At 39.2% G+C, this 17,515-nt stretch overlaps 1 protein-coding gene across 2 annotated transcripts in view; it reads left to right on the forward strand.

Annotated features, from left to right (window-relative positions):
- The window catches only part of HMG20B (high mobility group 20B), a 153,206-nt gene extending 140,534 nt beyond the window's left edge, over positions 1–12,672 (forward strand). The window contains exons 9-11 of one of the 2 annotated variants that reach the window (XM_053703119.1): positions 10,408–10,540; positions 10,989–11,042; positions 11,219–12,672. In XM_053703119.1, the coding sequence (XP_053559094.1) occupies positions 10,408–10,540; positions 10,989–10,998 (143 nt within the window). In that variant the 3' untranslated portion in view covers positions 10,999–11,042; positions 11,219–12,672. The remainder of the gene's footprint in view (positions 1–10,407; positions 10,541–10,988; positions 11,043–11,218) is intronic. The other variant, XM_053703118.1, reaches the window with a different exon arrangement.
- Positions 12,673–17,515: the final 4,843 nt, after the last annotated feature.

Raw genomic sequence — 17,515 nt, forward strand, 5'->3', positions numbered from 1 at the left:
CTTCACGGACAATTTAACATTTGTGGGACTGGACTTCATGCATTACCGCTATCGTGGCTTTCATTGCACACAATGCAGAATGTTATGTTCAGCCGAAGCAGCCACAGCTTGCTATTGTCTATATGTCCATATGATTAGTAGTCTGTGTATATGTCTTTGTGCTTTTATTAATAAATATATTATAAGCATATCTGGACCTCTGTATGAGTACCCTTGCAAATGGAGTGCCATTTTCTGGTACCTTACAGTCTTCAATATTTTGCTCTCTTTTCTTTTGGATGTTTACCATAAGAATCAGGCCTTCCTCAACAAGATCAATTGGTCATCTATGGACTATATCTTTATTGATTATTTGCACAATTTTGCTTACTTCATATTGTGCTCTTACAGTCTTCTTTTTGTACCATTAGGGGGCACTGTACTACTGATTTAATTATGCAACATTAATGAATTATATGAAAAATGTGTGTCCTAATAGAAGAGATGTTATTGGATAGAATCGGTGATGACAGTTAAACCTTTTAGCGAGCCATACTTTAGGATATGTAACGTTTTTAATAGTTTTCCATTTTTATGTTTTCACATATTCACCCCTTTGTGTAATTGGTATATTTGAAGGTCTGGAGTTTCTTCACAAAATTGCTGTCCCCTTATGTGACCTCATCATTTTGGCATACATTGGATTATAATTATTTCTAAAGGAAAATTTATCAAGATTGCAGAGTGTAGTAGTTAACCTGTCTCGCTGCAGTCGCCATTTGCGATGCTGCATCATCAGGGGCGGAATTATGGGTGATGCAGAGGTTGCAACTGGGCCCTGGAGGTCTGGGGCCCCAGTGTCAGCACAAACGAAACATTTTTTATTTTTTGGTTTCCGACTTTTGCATGTGTAGTCAGTTAGCGGTATACAGTGAATCATTATCTGCAGGCAGCGCGGGCTTTCAGAACAGCTGATACTCCCTGGCTTCAGTGCATACAGTGGGAAGCTGAGCCCGGCAGGCACGTGTCACATGTGTGAAGTGGATTGCATTCTGTGCAGTGTGGCTCTCCAGTCTGGAGTCAAGAAGGAGAGAGGAAGAAGCATGTCAGTGTGTCCAGGCCGTGAGCTGACATTCAGGAGGCAGGTGACAGTCAGGGAAGCAGCGGTTGTGCAACCGGAACTTGGTGTCAAGGGAGGGAGACTGACTGACTGTGCCACAGCATGGAGTCCAGCAAGGAAGAGGGGCGCTAGCTAGAGACTAGCAGCTACACCTCCCTGTCTGGCAGCAGACTCTGACTGTTGGTGTCCCGGTTACTTCCTCCTCTCCATAGAGGTAGCACGCCATGCCCTCACTCATACACAGGCAACCTTTGCAGGGTTTGACCCAGTCAGAAGGGGAACATCCTGAAGGTATTGTACCTGTGTGTAACTTCTGCATTGTGTGTGTTGTGTGCATCATCCCTGATGGAGGTCAGAAAACCCAAAATTCTCTCCTCTCTCTGCAGTCTACTGTTCGGCCATCAGTGGCTCAATGTATGGAGGTAATTGGTCTGATGGTCACTTCCATGGACATCATTCCCTTTGCTCGATTCCATTTGAGAGCTCTGCAGTTATGCATGCTCAGTCAGTGGAACGGGGACCATTTGGATCTTTCTCAGAGACTAGATCTAGATCAGTCGACAAGAGACTCTCTCCCGTGGTGGCTCTCTCAGGAGCATCTGTCTCGGGGCACCTACTTCCGGAGACCTTCCTGGGTGATTGTAACCACGGATGCCAGCCTGCCTGGTTGGGGAGCAGTCTGGGACTCTTTAAAGGCGTAGGGACTATGGACTCGGGAGGAGTCTGCTATCACCATAAATATATTGGGGTTGAGAGCGATTTACAATGCTCTGATGGCTTGGCCTCAGTTGTCCTTAGCCCAGTTTATCAGGTTCCAGTCGGACAATATCACCTCAGTGGCTTACATCACCCATCAGGGAGGAACTTGGAGTTCGTTAGCTATGAAGGAGGTGGCTCGGATTATTCAGTGGGCGAAAGCTCACGATTGCTGTTTCTCTGCCATCCACATTACAGGTGTGGACAACTGGGAAGCGGATTTCCTGAACAGACAGACATTTCATCCCGAGGAGTGGGTTCTCCATCCGGAGGTGTTCTCCAGGTTATCCCTCAAATGGATCTGATGGCGTCTCGGCAGAACGTCAAGATTCCAGGGTACGATTCAAGGTCAAGGGATCCGCAGGCCGCCCTAATAGATGCTCTGGCGGTTCCTTGGGATTTCAGTCTGGCATATCTGTTTCCTCTGTTTGCTCTCCTTCCACGAGTAATTCCTCATATCAAACAGAAGGGCGTGTTGGTTATTCTAATAGCTCCTACATGGCCTCACAGGATCTGGTATGCAGACCTGGTAAAGATGTAATCTCTTCCACCTTGGAGGCTTTCTCTGAGGAAGGACCTTCTCACTAAGGGTCCGTTCCTTCATCCAAATCTCGTTTCTCTAAAGCTGACTACTTGGAGATAGAACGCTTAGTTCTGTCTAAGCATGGTTTTGAGACTATGATTCAGGCTCGCAAGCCTGTTGCTAGAAAGATTTATCATAAGGTATGGCGTAAATACCTTTTATTGGTGTGAATCCAAAAGCCACTCTTGGAGTAGGGTTAGGATTCCTAGGATTTTGTCTTTTCTCCAGGAAGGTCTGGAGAAGGGATTGTCAGTCAGTTCTCTGAAGGGTCAGATTTCTGCTTTTATCTATTTTGTCGGACGTACCAGATGTTCAATCCTTTTGTCAGGTCCTGGTAAGAATCAGGCCTGTGTTTAAAGGGCCATAATACCCAAATGTTTAAACACTTGAAAGTGATGCAGCATAGATGTAAAAAGCTGACTAGAAAATATCACCTGTACATCTCTATGTAAAAAAGAAAGATATTTTACCTCAAAAGTTTCTCAGTAGCCACATCCCATTGTAAAGGATTTCTAAGCAGCATATTAGTATGTCTGTCCTGGGACAGCTGAAAGGATGAGCCTCGTGCACTCTCATCTTAGTTCACCAATCAGGTAAAGGAAGTTTACTATGAATTCTCATGAGAGTTAAGTCAAATCTCATGAGATCACAGTAAAAGAGTTCATGACCTCAGCACTGCTGATGCTGATTGGCTGCTGTTCATTTCTTCATTTTTTTTTTTACCTGCAGCTTTTTACAGTTATTCTGCATCAGTTTCAAGTGATTTAGCATATGAGTATTATGTCCCTTTAAGTCTGTTGCTCCTCCTTGGAGCCTTAACCTTGTTCTTAAAGTTTTGCAGCAGGCTCCGTTTGACCCATTGCATTCCATAGACATTAAGTTGTTCTCTTGGAAGGTTTTGTTTCTTATTGCTATTTCGTCTGCTCGGAGAGTCTCTGAACTTTCAGCCTTGCAGTGTGATTCGCCTTATCTTATCTTTCATGCTGATAAGGCGGTTCTTTGTACTAAGTTGGGTTTTCTACCTAAAGTGGTTTTGGATAGAAATATTTATCAGGAAATTGTTGTTCCTTCTCTCTGTCCTAATCCTTCTTCTCATAAGGAACAATTGTTGCACAACTTGGATGTTGTGCATGCTCTAAAATTCTACCTGTAGGCGACTAAGGATTTTCGTCAATCCTCTACCCTGTTTGTTTACAAACCAGTTTACAATATACATTTCCTTCACCTTATACTGGGAGGAATAATAGATGTTAGTAATTTTTTTTATTTTTTGTTTTTGTTGATTATTTTTTTGCAAATGTGAAAAATGTATTTTCTTTCATATAAGTGGCAAGAGTCCATGAGCTAGTGATGTATGGAATATACATTCCTACCTGGAGGGGGCAAGGTTTCCCAAACCTCAAAATGCCTATACATACACCTCCCACCTCACTCATACTTCAGTTTTACAAACTTTGCCTTCGTTGGAGGATGGTGAAAATTTGTGCTTGATTTCTTCTGTGAAAGGCGCTTCTAAGCATTTTGAAGCCCAGTTCCTCTCAAAGTACAGTGTTTGTCTGAGGGATGTGAAGGTAGTATTTGCCTGATGATGCCATGTTTTCACCTATGGGAAATCTATTCTTAGGCTCTCTGTAAATTCGGTAGTGGGGATTCATCTGCCACCTCCCTTTACAGATCGACATTATACTTCTCTACCATTACCTCTGCTGATATGTTTCAGTACTGGTTTGGCTGTCTGCTATATGTGGATGGGTGTCTTCAGGTAAGTATATATCTTTTTTTAAGACACTCTTAGCTATGTTTGGCACGTTATATTTTTAAAGTTTTAAATATATATTGCATATATTTGCCATGAGTCAGGTCTATGTATATTTCACTTTGCAGTCTAACAGTTTCAGCATGGAAAATTATGTTTGAGAGAAATTTAGTATATTTTTTACTTATCTGAGGTTTCAGCTAGTTGTAACTTGTTTCTTCAAATTTTCGCGGGCAAATTAGGCTTGCGATGGCACAAAGTACTTATATTTATTGCGTCATTTTTGGCCCAAATTTTTTTGGCTCGAAGGTTGTGTTTGTTGTGACGCGAGTCACATCATTTATTGCGTCTGTTGATGTGATTTTTTTTTGGCGCAAAGTCGCGCCTGTTATGACACGAATTGTGTCATTTCCTGTTAACCTTGGCGCCAAAAGTTTTTTTCTCAGCATTTGTGTCATCTTTGTTAGTGTCATTTTTGGTGCCAAAAATGTTGTATATTAAGTCTCTCCCTCTTTTGCTCTCTGCTTTCATTTGTTACAGAAGGCTATGAAATTTGCTTTTGTTTTTCATATAAGCATTTTTTCCCATTCCTGAAATATTTTGTTATTTTTTCTTTTTTGTTACATTTTTCAAGATGTCTGAAACTGATCCTGCCTCTGATGTTACTGTAGGAACCAAGTTGACTGAAAACAAATCTAGCAAAGCTAAGTGTGTATGTTGTAAATTGGCTGATCTTCCTTCTTCGGCTCAAGTATGTGGCAATTGTTATGAGAAATTGTTTCATGCTGATAAAGTTTCAATAGGTACAAATATACTGTATCTACTGTTAAACCTTTAAAGGAATATCATGTACATTAGACGGGATATAAAAGATTATATTGCTGCAGCCATAGAGAAGGCTATGACTGCTATTCCGCCTTCAAATAAACGTAAAATGAAGTTTGTAATGACCAACAGCATACTGAAGTATTGTCTGCTAATGAGGACTTCTCTGGCTCAGAGGATCCTACTTTAGACTCTGAAATTGATAAATCTTCCTTTCTTTTTAAGATGGAATATATCCGTTCTTTGTTAAAGGAAGTATTGTTTACTTTGGGTATTGAGGAATCTTGTCCTCTTGATAACAAGAATAGCAAACGTTTGAATTCTGTTTTTAAGACTTCTGAGGTTGCTCCTCAAGTTTTTCCTATTCCAGATGCTTCTAATATGATTACTAGGGAATGGTCTAAGCCTGGTACTTCTTTAAATCCTTCTTCTAGGTTTAAAAAATGGTATCCTTTACCTGTGTCTAATTTAGAACTTTGGGAGAAAGTCCCTAAAGTTGATGGCACTGTTTCTACTCTTGCTAAATGTACTACTATTCCTATGGAAAATAGTACTTCTTTTAAAGATCCTTTAGATATGAAGATTGAATCTTATCTTAGGAAGGCATATTTACATACAGGCTATATTCTTAGACTTGCTATCTCTATAGCTGATGTTGCTGCTGCTTCAACTTTTTGGTTGGACAGTTTAGCACAGCAGTTATCGGTTCCTGATTTAACTAGGATTGTTCTTCTACTTCAAAATGCTAATCATTTTATTTGTGATGCTATATTTGATATTATTAAGACTGATATTAAATCTTTGTCTTTAGCTCTTCTATCTAGAAGAGCTTTATGGCTTAAATCATGGAATGCTGATATGGTGTCTAAATCTAGATTACTATCTTTATCCTTTCAAGGTAATAATTTATTTGGTTCTCAATTGGATTTTATTATCTCCACTATCACTGGGGGTAAGGGAGTTTTTTTGCCTCAACATAAGAAATCGTTTTCGTTCCTTTCATCAGTCTAAGGAACAAAAAACACTCCTTCCCCTAAGGCCTCTGGTTCCAATTGGAGACCATCCACAAATTGGAATAGGTCCAAGCCTTATAAGAAACCAAATACAGCCCCTAAGACTGCATGAAGGTGCGGCCCTCAATCCAGTTCAACTGGTGGGGGGCAGACTAAAATTTGGGAAGATTCTGTCCAAATCAGTGGATTCAGGATATTGTTTCTCAGGGGTATCGAATAGGTTTCAGAATAAGACCTTCCATGGAAAGATTCTTTCTTTCCCATGTTCCAACAAACCCTGTGAAGGCTCAGGCTTTTCTGAAGTGTTTCAGACCTAGAGCTTTCAGGGGTGATTGTTCCAGTTCGTCCACAAGAACAGGGCTTGGGTTTTTATTCAAATATGTTCCTGTAGATAAGAAGGAGGTTTTATTCAGACCAATTCTGGATCTGAAAACCTTAAATCGTTTTTGAGTCCCAACTTTCAAGATGGTGATTATAAGGACTATTTTGCCTTTTGTTCAGCAAGGTCATTTAATGTCCACAATAGACTTACAGGACGCTTATCTTCATATTCCAATTCATCCAGACCACTGTCGGTTTCTGAGATTCTCTTTTGTAGGCAAGCATTACCAATTTGTTGCTCTTCCGTTTGATCTAGCGACAGCTCAAAGAATCTTTTTAAAGGTTCTCGGTGCCCTTCTATCTGTAATCAGAGAGCAGGGTATTGCGGTGTATCCTTATTTGGACAATATCTTGGTACTAGCTCAATCTTTTCAGTTATCAGAATCTCACACAAAACAACTTGTGTTGTTTCTTCAAAGACATGGTTGAAGGATCGATTTACAAAAGAGTTTCTTGATTCCTCAGAAAAAGGTCACCTTTTTAGGTTTCCAGATAGATTCAGTGTCCATGACTCTTTCTTTGACAGAAAAGAGACGAATTAAGTTAGTGTTAGCTTGTCTAAACCTTTAGTCTCTATCATTCCCTTCAGTGGCTATGTGCATGGAAGTTTTAAGTCTCATGATTGCAGCATCGGACACGATCCCCTTTGCTTGTTTTCATATGAGACCTCTTCAGCTTTGCATGTTGCACCAATGGTGCAGGGATTATACTCAGATATCACAATTGATATACTTAAGTCCCAACATTCGACAATCTCTGTCTTGGTGGTTAAACCATCACCTTATTGTTCAAGGGGCCTCCTTTGTTCATCCTTCCTGGACTGTGATTACAACAGATGCAAGTTTTACAGGTAAAGGAACTGTCTGGGTGTCTCTGACAGCACAAGGGGTCAGGGAACCTCAGGAGGCGCTGTTACCAATCAATATTTTAGAACTCTGTGCTATTTTCAGAGTTCTTCAGGCTCGGAGGCCCATTTATCAAGCTCCGAACAGAGCTTGAGGGCCCGTGTTTCTGGCAAGTCTTCAGACTCGCCAGAAACACAAGTTATGGAGCAGCGGTCTAAAGACCGCTGCTCCATAACCTGTCCGCCTGCTCTGATGAGGCGGACAGTGATCGCCACAATTCAACCCGATCGAGTACGATCGGGTTGATTGACACCCCCTGCTGGCGGCCGCAAGTCTTCAGGGGGCGGTGTTGCACCAGCAGCTCACAAAAGCTGCTGGTGCAATGCTGAATACGAAGAGCGTATTGCTCTCCGCATTCAGCGATGTCTGTCGGACCAGTTCTAAAAGACATTTGATAAATAGGCCTCAGTGCCTTTATTGAAGAGAGAACTTTATATTCAATTCTAGACAGACAATATCACTACAGTGGCATCAGTCAATCATCAAGGGGGGACTCGCAGCCCTTCAGCAATAAACAAAGTTTCTCTAATACTTTCTTGGGCGGGATCCAACTCTTGCCAAATTTCTGAGATTCATATCCCAGGAGTAAACAGTTGGGAAGCGGATTATCTCAGTCGTCAGACTTTACATCCGGGAGAGTGGTCTCTCCATCCAGATGTGTTTTTTCAATTGGTACAGATGTTGGGGCCTCCAGAAATAGATCTGATGGCCTTGTGTCTGAACAGGAAGCTTCCAAGATATCTTTCCAGGTCTAAGGATCCTGAGGCGGAGATGGTAGATGCTCTAGCAGTTCCTTGGTTTTACCAACCTGCTTACATTTTTCCGCCTCTGGTTCTTCTTCCAAAGGTGATCTCCAAGATCATAATGGAACAATCTTATGTGTTTCTGATAGCTCCAGCTTGGCCTCAGGTTTTGGTAAGCGGAACTTGTCAAGATGTCCAGTTGCCAACCATGGCCACTTCCTTTAAGGCCAGACCTTCTGTCTCAAGGGTCGTTTTTCCATCATTATCTCAAATATCTCAATTTGATGGCATGGAAATTGAATGCTTAGTGCTTAGTCATAGAGGTTTTTCTGACTCGGTGATTAGCACTATGATACAGGCTCGTAAGTCTGTTTCCAAGAAAATTTATCATCAGGTTTGGAATACCTATATTTTTTGATGTTCCTCTCATAATTATTCTTGGCATTCAGAATCCCTAGGATTTTACAGTTTCTTCATGATGGTTTGGATAAGGGTTTGTCTGCAAATACTTTGGATGGACAAATTTCTGCTCTTTCTGTCTTATTTCATAGAAAGATTGCGAAACTTCCTGATATTCACTGTTTTGTTCAGACTTTGATTCATATTAAACCTGTTATTAAATCTATTTCTCCTCCTTGGAGTCTCAATTTGGTTTTGAAAATTTTGCAGGCTCCTCCTTTTGAGCCTATGCATTATTTGGATATTAAATTACTTTCTTGGAAAGTTTTATTTCTTTTGGCTATCTCTTCTGCTAGAAGAGTTTCTGAGTTGTCTGCTCTCTCTCTTGTGAGTCTCCTTATCTGATTTTCCATCAAGATAAAGCTGTTTTGCGGACTTCATTAAAATTTTTGCCTAAAGTTGTGAATTCTAACAACATCAATAGGGAAATTGTTGTTCCTTCTTTATGTCCTAATCCTAAGAATACTCTTGAAAGTTCTTTACATTCTTTGGATGTGGTAAGAGCTTTGAAATATTATGTTGAGGCTACTAAGGTTTTCAGAAAGACTTCTAGTCTATTTATTATTTTTTCTGGCTCTAGGAAAGGTCAGAAAGCCTCTGCCATTTCTTTGGCATCTTGGTTGAAACTTTTGATTCACAAAGCTTATTTGTAGGCGGGCAGTCTCCGCCTCAGAGAATTACATCTCATTCTTCTAGATCAGTTGCCACTTCTTGGCTTTTAAGAATGAAGCTTCAGTTGATCAAATTTGCAAAGCAGCAATTTGGTCTTCTTTGCATACATTTACTAAATTTTACCATTTTGATGTGTTTGCTTCTTCGGACACAGCCTTTGGTAGAAATGTTCTTCAGGCAGTTGTCTCAGTTTGATTCTAATGCCTTTTTGATTTGAGTTTTTCTGACATTTTTAAGAAAAAATTATTTAAAATTTATTTTTTTGGATTTAATTTCTCAGCGGATTTAGCTGTTTTTATTTTATCCCTCCCTCTCTAGTGACTCATGGACTTCCACATCTTGGGTATTATATCCCATACGTCACTAGCTCATGGACTCTTGCCATTTACATGAAAGAAAACATAATTTATGTAAGAATTTGATAAATTCATTTCTTTCATAGAGGCAAGAGTCCATGAGACCCACCCTATTTTTTGTGGTTTTGATTTTTTTGTATAAAGTACATTATTTTTTCCAGTTCCTCTTTTGTATGCTTTTTACTCCTTTTTTACACCTCACTTCTTGGCTATACGTTAAACCGAAGTATGAGTGAGATGGGAGGTGTATTTATAGGCATTTTGAGGTTTGGGAAACTTTGCCCCCTCCAGGTAACAATGTATATCCCATATGTCACTAGCTCATGGACTCTTGCCACTATGAAAGAAATTAATTTATCAGGTAAGTTCTTACATAAATTATGTTGGTTTTTTTTGTTTGTTGTTTTTTTGGTAAATTCTGTTCATATTTTATATTGTAATATTTTTTAAACAAATATATTGTTAGTAAATTTACATTTAAGAACACAGCCCCATCTAATCAGTCAGTTCCCTCACCCAGTACATTATATGGGCATCAGTCAGGCAAGTGAATCTTAAGTAAAAAATTTTTTTTTTGGCGTGGGGGCCCCAAAAAAAAATTCTTGCACCAGGGCCCTCTGTTCATTAGGTCCGCCACTGTGCATCATGTCAAAATGTAACATTGCACAAAAGCTCTCTTGTGCATCCCAATTGCTCAAGATCAGTGCATGTCTATTAACCCTAACAAACTAGTGTTGGGGTGATTTTAACTTCAGTGATCAATAAAATCACCTACTCCGTTCCTAATTAATGAAACAATTATTATAAAAATACATTATGTAATCTCTTAACATAAAACAACATTTTTATTTTTTTTCAGGCACAGGGGAGACACCTACACAGGGAAATCTCGATTTGTACATGGCCAGGCTGCACAATGTGATTGAGGGTAACCCACATCAACATGAGAAACTAGTTATTCGCATAAAGGAAATTCTCTCTAGGATTAATAGGTGAGCCGTGGTTATTGTTTATATAATTGACAAGGATTTTTATTGCCATATGCACAGAAAGATGTGAGACCAATCCTCGTGTGTTCATTGTCATGAATTCAGATTTATGGTCTAGAAGGGGTTTCCTTTATACTTGGGTTATATGTTCCAATGGTGTCATTGTTCTGCTCCCCAATTATGAAAGAGTTAAGTTTATATGTGCTTTAACACTTTGCTTTTGTAAATACGCGCAATACTATTTTGTTTTCTTAAGTGTGATATGAAAATAATTAAAAAAAATAATAAACATAATATATATATATATATATATATATATATTTAAATATATATATATATATATATTTAATCAAAAGAAACCAAAATACATAAGGGAGCAGGCATGCCGAGAACTTAAGTTTGATTCTGCCTCTTCTGAGCATGGGTAAAAATTTACTTCTTGTTTCTCTAGCATTCACTGAACAGAAAGCCAGCTCATGTTCCTGTAGAAAATTGATGGCATCAAGTAAGATATGTCTTCTTATAGAGGCCAGTGAAGTAATGGACCCTGCACAAATAAAGTTAAAAAAAGGAAGTGCCTATTACCACAACGAATTAGCCTGTTTTATATCTCTATAAGTATTACTTCATAAAATGTTGCTGACCCTTGCAATAAACTCCTCTTTCTTTGTATACTTTCAGTGAACATATGTGAGATGGGATTGTGATGCAGCAGAGAAACCCACAACCCCTTGAAACTCAAAAAAAAATCCAGAGTAGTCCCCAGGGCAAGGAGCCTTTTGGCGGTAAAGTGGAAGGAAAAGAGGAAGATAGAAGAGAAAAAAAACTCAACGAGAAGCAGATTGTTAGGCAACAAATATGTGTTGAGGTCTGAAGAGCCTTGCGTTAATAACATGATTAGAAACTTAAGTAGCACTTCAGAAACTCCCCTTTAATAGCGTATTATAATTCATAGATACCACAAGCCCTGATAGCTATACTGCTTTAGTGCCTTTTCTATTGGACAGTAGATAATGGATTGTAAAGTTGATATATTAAAAGGATAGTAAAGGTTAAAAATAGAAAGTGTTAAAACATTGCACTGAGTATCAAAACTGACTAAATTTACTTTTAAATAATTTATTTTAGACTCAGGTGGGTTCTATTGCATTTAACACCCCCCCACACACACACACTTGTGTTTTTGGGGGGTTTTAGGCAGCACTCTGGTTCAGTGTCTTTTCATTTGACAGATGCCACTGAAGCAGAGGTTCTTTGTCAGTGAAGTGGGTGGCATGACTTATTGGCTGTACCATCTGACTTTTTCACTTGTTTTTTTGTTTTTAAGTTTTTTGGGGGGACGGGGGGGACCAATATGACTAACTCAGGTCTTAAGTATACATTTAAGAGACACTTTTTTAAAGTTTTATTACAACATAAATGGATTATTCAGTGCAAGGCTTTTAAAGCATTCTGAATTTTTATCCCTTTACTATCTCTTTACATTACGTGATTTGTGTTTGCACCTTATTGACATTTTATGTTTGATAAAGGAGACCAACAAAACCCACTTTGTTTCTAATGTTTAGTTAAGTACAAATGTTTGTGGGAAAATCACAAACTATAATAGAAAGTAAACATACACTACATGTAAATAATCAGAAAATATTTTTTGTATTTACTTATCGTTATTAGCGCCACAAAGCAGCCATTGCAGGAGGCGGCAGTAACTGCAGTCTTTGTTTGGTAATGCTAACCCGTCAGATAGGAGCAGACCTTGGAAGGGTATGTTAAAGGGACACTGAACACTAATTACATTTCATGCATCACCCTCTATTTACGTGTGCCGCCATTTTGGAACTTAGGTTACACTGCAGGTATCTGATGGAGAGTTGCTGCACATGTGCAAACATTTTGGCACTGGAATGTAGTGAAAGTCAGATGTCAACATGGAGCCTGAATGACTAGAGAGAGTCAAGGAATAACCTCAATATTATGCTTATAAAATGTATTTAGTGTTTAATGTTCTTTAAAAATATTGACTGATTAAGATGTGTTTTCTGATCAGATCATTCTATAAAATAATTTTTGCATTTTTGTGTGTGTGAAAAAAAAAAAGTTTAATTTACAGAATTAAAAATATATTCCAAGGAAAATAGATGTGGCTGATTTGCCCAATGTGTGTTTGTGTGTTTTATTTTGTTAAGTTAAATATATCTATGATGTACAGATGGAAATTACTTTAACTGGTTCTAAAAGCATTTAAACTGCCATTTTATTAGTTGAATCTGCAGAGTTTTATGATTCCACAGCAGTCTAGGAAAGCATCACTTGAATGCCCTCTTAAATATGATTACTTGGGCTTCTTGTTTGTGTCCAAAGACCAGATGCAAATGAGTTTAAAAAAATCTCAGACAAACTGCAGGATCCTGTAAAGGGGTAATAAGGACTCCAGCCCCTCTAGAAGATTGTAAAAAAGACAGGCAATATAATTAAAGCATTTAAGCCACTTTTTTTTTTACTATGCTTAAAGAGACATCACTTGTTTCTTTCATGTAATTAACAAGAGTCCATGAGCTAGTGACGTATGGGATATACATTCCTACCAGGAGGGGCAAAGTTTCCCAAACCTTAAAATGCCTATAAATACACCCCTCACCACACCCACAAATCAGTTTTACAAACTTTGCCTCCAAGGGAGGTGGTGAAGTAAGTTTGTGCTAGATTCTACGTTGATATGCGCTCCGCAGCAAGTTGGAGCCCGGTTTTCCTCTCAGCGTGCAGTGAATGTCAGAGGGATGTGAAGAGAGTATTGCCTATTGAATGCAGTGATCTCCTTCTACGGGGTCTATTTCATAAGGTTCTCTGTTATCGGTCGTAGAGATTCATCTCTTACCTCCCTTTTCAGATCGACGATATACTCTTATATTTACCATTACCTCTACTGATTCTCGTTTCAGTACTGGTTTGGCTTTCTACAAACATGTAGATGAGTGTCCTGGGGTAAGTAAGTCTTATTTTCTGTGACACTCTAAGCTATGGTTGGGCACTTTATTTATAAAGTTCTAAATATATGTATTCAAACATTTATTTGCCTTGACTCAGAATGTTCAACTTTCCTTATTTTCAGACAGTCAGTTTCATATTTGGGATTATGCATTGAATTATCATATTTTTCTTACCTCAAAAATTTGACTTTTTTCCCTGTGGGCTGTTAGGCTCGCGGGGGCTGAAAATGCTTCATTTTATTGCGTCATTCTTGGCGCGGACTTTTTTGGCGCAAAAATTCTTTTCCGTTTCCGGCGTCATACGTGTCGCCGGAAGTTGCGTCATTTTTTGACGTTATTTTGCGCCAAAAATGTCGGCGTTCCGGATGTGGCGTCATTTTTGGCGCCAAAAGCATTTAGGCGCCAAATAATGTGGGCGTCTTATTTGGCGCTAAAAAATATGGGCGTCGCTTTTGTCTCCACATTATTTCAGTCTCATTTTTCATTTGCTTCTGGTTGCTAGAAGCTTGATATTTGGCTTTTTTTTCCCATTCCTGAAACTGTCTTATAAGGAATTTGATCTATTTTGCTTTATATGTTGTTTTTTCTCTTACATATTGCAAGATGTCTCACGTTGCATCTGAGCCAGAAGATACTACAGGAAAACCACTGCCTGCTGGATCTACCAAAGCTAAGTGTATCTGCTGTAAACTTTTGGTAGCTATTCCTCCAGCTGTTGTTTGTAATAATTGTCATGACAAACTTGTTAAAGCAGATAATATTTCCTTTAGTGATGTACCATTGCCTGTTGCAGTTCCCTCAACATCTAAGGTGCAGAATGTTCCTGATAACATAAGAGATTTTGTTTCTGAATCCATAAAGAAGGCTTTGTCTGTTATTTCTCCTTCTAGTAAACGTAAAAAGTCTTTTAAATCTTCTCTCTCTACAGATGAATTTTTAAATGAACACCATCATTCTGATTCTTTGGACTCTTCTGGTTCAGAGGATTCTATCTCAGAGATTGATGCTGATAAATCTTCATATTTATTTAAGATGGAATTTATTCGCTCTTTACTTAAAGAAGTACTAATTGCTTTAGAAATAGAGGATTCTAGTCCTCTTGATACTAATTCTATACGTTTGGATAAGGTTTTTTAAGCTCCTGCGGTTATTCCAGAAGTCTTTCCTGTTCCTAATGCTATTTCTGCAGTAATTTCCAAGGAATGGGATAAATTGGGTAATTCATTTACTCCTTCTAAACGTTTTAAGCAATTATATCCTGTTCCGCCTGACAGGTTAGAATTTTGGGACTAAATCCCTAAAGTTGATGGGGCTATTTCTACCCTTGCTAAACGTACTACCATTCCTACGTCAGATGGTACCTCGTTTAAGGATCCTTTAGATAGAAAAATTGAATCTTTTCTAAGAAAAGCTTATCTATGTTCAGGTAATCTTCTTAGACCTGCTATATCATTGGCTGATGTTGCTGCAGCTTCAACTTTTTGGTTGGAAACTCTAGCGCAACAAGTATCAAATCGTGATTCTCATGATATTATTATTCTTCTCCAGCATGCTAATAATTTTATCTGTGATGCCATTTTTGATATTATTAGAGTTGATGTTAGGTTTATGTCTCTGGCTATCTTAGCCAGAAGAGCTTTATGGCTTAAGACCTGGAATGCTGATATGGCTTCTAAATCAACTCTACTTTCCATTTCTTTCCAGGGAAACAAATTATTTGGTTCTCAGTTGGATTCTATTATTTCAACTGTTACTGGTGGGAAAGGAACTTTTTTACCACAGGATAAAAAATCTAAAGGTAAAAACAGGGCTAACAATCGTTTTCGTTCCTTTCGTTTCAACAAAGAACAAAAGCCTGATCCTTCGTCCTCAGGAGCAGTTTCAGTTTGGAAACCATCTCCAGTCTGGAATAAATCCAAGCCTGCTAGAAAGGCAAAGCCTGCTTCTAAGTTCACATGAAGGTACGGCCCTCATTCCAGTTCAGCTGGTAGGGGGCAGGTTACGTTTTTTCAAAGAAATTTGGATCAATTCTGTTCACAATCTTTGGATTCAGAACATTGTTTCAGAAGGGTACAGAATTGGTTTCAAGATGAGACCTCCTACAAAGAGATTTTTTCTTTCCCGTGTCCCAGTAAATCCAGTGAAAGCTCAAGCATTTCTGAATTGTGTTTCAGATCTAGAGTTGGCTGGAGTAATTATGCCAGTTCCAGTTCCGGAACAGGGGATGGGGTTTTATTCAAATCTCTTCATTGTACCGAAGAAGGAGAATTCCTTCAGACCAGTTCTGGATCTAAAATTATTGAATCGTTATGTAAGGATACCAACGTTCAAGATGGTAACTGTAAGGACTATATTGCCTTTTGTTCAGCAAGGGAATTATATGTCCACAATAGATTTACAGGATGCATATCTGCATATTCCGATTCATCCAGATCATTATCAGTTCCTGAGATTCTCTTTTCTAGACAAGCATTACCAATTTGTGGCTCTACCGTTTGGCCTTGCTACAGCTCCAAGAATTTTCACAAATCGGTGCCCTTCTGTCTGTAATCAGAGAACAGGGTATTGTGGTATTTCCTTATTTGGACGATATCTTGGTACTTGCTCAGTCTTTACATTTAGCAGAGTCTCATACGAATCGACTTGTGTTGTTTCTTCAAGATCATGGTTGGAGGATCAATTTACCAAAAAGTTCTTTGATTCCTCAAACAAGGGTAACCTTTCTGGGTTTCCAGATAGATTCAGTGTCCATGACTCTGTCTTTAACAGACAAGAGACGTCTAAAATTGATTACAGCTTGTCGAAACCTTCAGTCTCAATCATTCCCTTCGGTAGCCTTATGCATGGAAATTCTAGGTCTTATGACTGCTGCATCGGACGCGATCCCCTTTGCTCGTTTTCACATGCGACCTCTTCAGCTCTGTATGCTGAACCAATGGTGCAGGGATTACACGAAGATATATCAGTTAATATCTTTAAAACCGATTGTTCGACACTCTCTAACGTGGTGGACAGATCACCTTCGTTTAATTCAGGGGGCTTCTTTTGTTCTTCCGACCTGGACTGTAATTTCAACAGATGCAAGTCTCACAGGTTGGGGAGCTGTGTGGGGATCTCTGACAGCACAAGGAGTTTGGGAATCTCAGGAGGTGAGATTACCGATCAATATCTTGGAACTCCGTGCAATTTTCAGAGCTCTTCAGTTTTGGCCTCTTCTGAAGAGAGAATCGTTCATTTGTTTTCAGACAGACAATGTCACAACTGTGGCATACATCAATCATCAAGGAGGGACTCACAGTCCTCTGGCTATGAAAGAAGTATCTCGAATTTTGGTTTGGGCGGAATCCAGCTCCTGTCTAATCTCTGCGGTTCATATCCCAGGTGTAGACAATTGGGAAGCGGATTATCTCAGTCGCCAAACGTTGCATCCGGGCGAATGGTCTCTTCACCCAGAGGTATTTCTTCAGATTGTTCAAAAGTGGGGGCTCCCAGAGATAGATCTGATGGCCTCTCAGCTAAACAAGAAACTTCCCAGGTATCTGTCCAGATCCCGGGATCCTCAGGCGGAGGCAGTGGATGCATTATCACTTCCTTGGAAGTATCATCCTGCCTATATCTTTCCGCCTCTAGTTCTTCTTCCAAGAGTAATCTCCAAGATTCTGAAGGAATGCTCGTTTGTCCTGCTAATAGCTCCGGCATGGCCTCACAGGTTTTGGTATGCGGATCTTGTCCGGATGGCATCTTGCCAACCATGGACTCTTCCGTTAAGACCAGACCTTCTGTCGCAAGGTCCTTTTTTCCATCAGGATCTGAAATCCTTAAATTTAAAGGTATGGAGATTGAACGCTTGATTCTTGGTCAAAGAGGTTTCTCTGACTCCGTGATTAATACTATGTTACAGGCTCGTAAATCTGTATCTCGAGAGATATATTATAGAGTCTGGAAGACTTATATTTCTTGGTGTCTTTCTCATCATTTTTCTTGGCATTCT

The sequence above is a fragment of the Bombina bombina genome, chromosome 2 (genome assembly GCF_027579735.1).
Source record: "Bombina bombina isolate aBomBom1 chromosome 2, aBomBom1.pri, whole genome shotgun sequence".
NCBI lineage: Eukaryota > Metazoa > Chordata > Amphibia > Anura > Bombinatoridae > Bombina > Bombina bombina.